The sequence below is a fragment of the Montipora foliosa genome, chromosome 9 (assembly GCF_036669935.1).
Source record: "Montipora foliosa isolate CH-2021 chromosome 9, ASM3666993v2, whole genome shotgun sequence".
NCBI classification, from domain to species: Eukaryota; Metazoa; Cnidaria; class Anthozoa; order Scleractinia; family Acroporidae; genus Montipora; species Montipora foliosa.
In genome coordinates, this window is record NC_090877.1 from 39,687,438 (window position 1) to 39,689,937 (window position 2,500).

General features: G+C 42.2%; 1 protein-coding gene across 1 annotated transcript in view; it reads right to left on the bottom strand.

Moving 5' to 3' along the window:
- Window positions 1-2,500, bottom strand: part of LOC137969676 (tetratricopeptide repeat protein 17-like) — a 25,741-nt gene that overhangs the window by 1,785 nt on the left and 21,456 nt on the right. Inside the window, exons 13-14 of the mRNA XM_068816008.1 lie at window positions 928-1,014; window positions 58-114 (exon numbers count right to left, since the gene is read on the bottom strand). Of these exons, the coding sequence (XP_068672109.1) occupies window positions 58-114; window positions 928-1,014 (144 nt within the window). The remainder of the gene's footprint in view (window positions 1-57; window positions 115-927; window positions 1,015-2,500) is intronic.

Here is a 2,500-nt window from a genome sequence, read left to right on the forward strand (position 1 = left end):
CCTGCGTTCTGCCGTTTCACGAAACACGATGCTAAATCTTTCTAATGGTTAGCTCACCTGAGCTCCAAAAACATTGCCGAGAATAAAGTGTCCTAAAGCGAGACTTGGAGAAATCTGAGGAAAAATAAAACAACCAAGCGAAAGATGACAAAATGCAAAAACATACTCCAGGTTGCGCACACTTATGTTGATAAATGCTCGCAAGTAGATGCATCCACGCCCAATTTTGATATCCAACAAGAAACGTCCCATGAAGTCTAAGCATTTGCCTAAGCATTTGCCTTTGCATTTGTCTAAGACTTTCCAACAATATTATAAGGTAAGTGTAATGGCTAGCCTTATTTTTTTGGTGAGGATAACTGTAGTTCTTTATTTTTACTTGAGCAGTGGAGTTTGAGGAACACTGGCTTAATGACGTTAAGGACGGTGCCTACTATTGTTATTGCGCATACGTTATGCGCATCTCGAGACATTCGGGTTTCCGATGGGTGGTGCTTATTAATACAGGGATATTTTTGCGCGGCTCAAAACTATGTAGCCTGCGAACGCAGACGTATTTCCGGCGGTCGGAGAAACGAAGACGTATTTCCGGAAGAACGGAAAAACGGAGACGTATTTCCGGCGTTCGCAGGCTAAAAACTATGCAGAGAAAGCAGAACTTAGCAAGTGCTTTTGGTATCCAAAAAGAAAATTGGGGGTAACCACACATTTTTCAGAGATAATTAAGCTTCAATTTGGAAAAGAACGCTATACCTTTGAATTAGTAGGCACTGTCCTTGCATTCCCAGACGCGAGTGATGTTGAAGTTTGGGAGGATATCTAACTAGTACATTTCTGGGCATATCTGGTTTTGCTTCCCTTTAGTACCGTATCTCCAAAATGGACAAAACTGAGAAGGCAACCTCAGGATGATGAAATTCCGCTTACCTCTAAAGCCTTTTTAATCACCACAGCAGTGTCATCTAAGTATCCCTCTCGCAACAGAATACTCGCCAGACCCACGTGTGCAACATCCTGGTGAAATAAAAGATCATAAGATGAGCGACAATGGTACAATGCTTCAAGAAGTCTTGCTATAAGGGACTCTTTGATGACGTCACCGTTTATATTTTGTCACATGAACATACGTGTTCGTTCACAGAAGGCGTCAAGCTAATGGTGGTTTGCAACCAATCTCTAGAGACTAGATAACAATGATGTAATGTACAATCGCTGGTGGACGAACAAAAAGGAGCTAATAGGGAGCTTAAGCACGCGCGTTTTTGAGACGCGGACGGCAACCAAAAGTGAGCTGTTTTCCCTTTTAACTTGTCTTCACACAACCACATTTATATCGCTAAGTATCTTTTCACTGTTGGATACCCTAAGTTTAAAAAGCTGGGAGAGACCGCTATCCTGGCGCGCGAAATATTCACTTCCGGTTGCCGTCCGCGTCTCAAAAACGCGCGTGCTTAAGCTCCCTAATGAGAAACTATTGTTTCTGTTCACCAACATGGCGGTGATGACGTAACGCGAAAACCACATATAGGGACTTTAAGGTTTACAACGGCGACAGCGACGAAAAAGTCACTTCAAATGTAACATTGCACAATAGCCCTTTTCACGGTTAGTTTTTCTCATTCGCATTACAATCTAACGTGGATGCGAGGTAATTTCGAGTTAAAACTACAAAATAGCCCGAAATTGCCTCACATACATGCTAGATTATATTGTGATGCAAATGAGAAAAACTAACCGTGAAACGGGCTATTCTAAGTCTTTCGCGATTATTTCGTGTCGTTGACTTCGTACAATGTGGGCGAATTATCCTAAAATTGAATTAATACGAGCGGTTTCAGAGTAAAAATATAGTTTAAAAAAGATTTGCATTTGTACGCTCACGTTGTTGTTAAAACTTCAAATTTGGTGATGACACGTCGCTGTTGCGCTGAGTAACGCAATAAAATGCGTGTCGCACGTGCAGCACCATTTTTTCCCCTTCTTTTAACCAATGATATTCTTGTTTTGTGGCGTTGTCGTTGCTGTAGCCGTAGCCGAAGTCATTAGGGACCTTAAGATCTACGACGGCGACTTCAACGAAAACGTCACCTCGAAATATAACTTTGCTTTATCATAATTTTTCGCGGTTATTCAATCTCGTTCACTTCTTACAATTTGGGCGAAGTGTCCTAAAAATAAATGGTACGAGCAGTTACAAAGTGAAAGTAGAGAATGAAAGATTCTCTTTTGCATGCTCACTTTGTCGTCAAAACCTCAAATTTGGTAATTTCACGTGGTCCTTACGCAGAGCACCGCAAGAATCTGTCCTAAAATCCGTTCTGCACGTGCAGCACGATTATTTATGCTCTTTGAACCAATGATATCATTGTTTTGCGACGTTGTTGTTGCCGTCGCCGTCGTAAAATTCTTAAGCTCCGTGTTTCTTTAAGGAGTTAAGGCCGGGACACACTAGGCGATAAGTCGCTGCGGCCCGTCGCGGGGACAACTCGCCGCAACAATT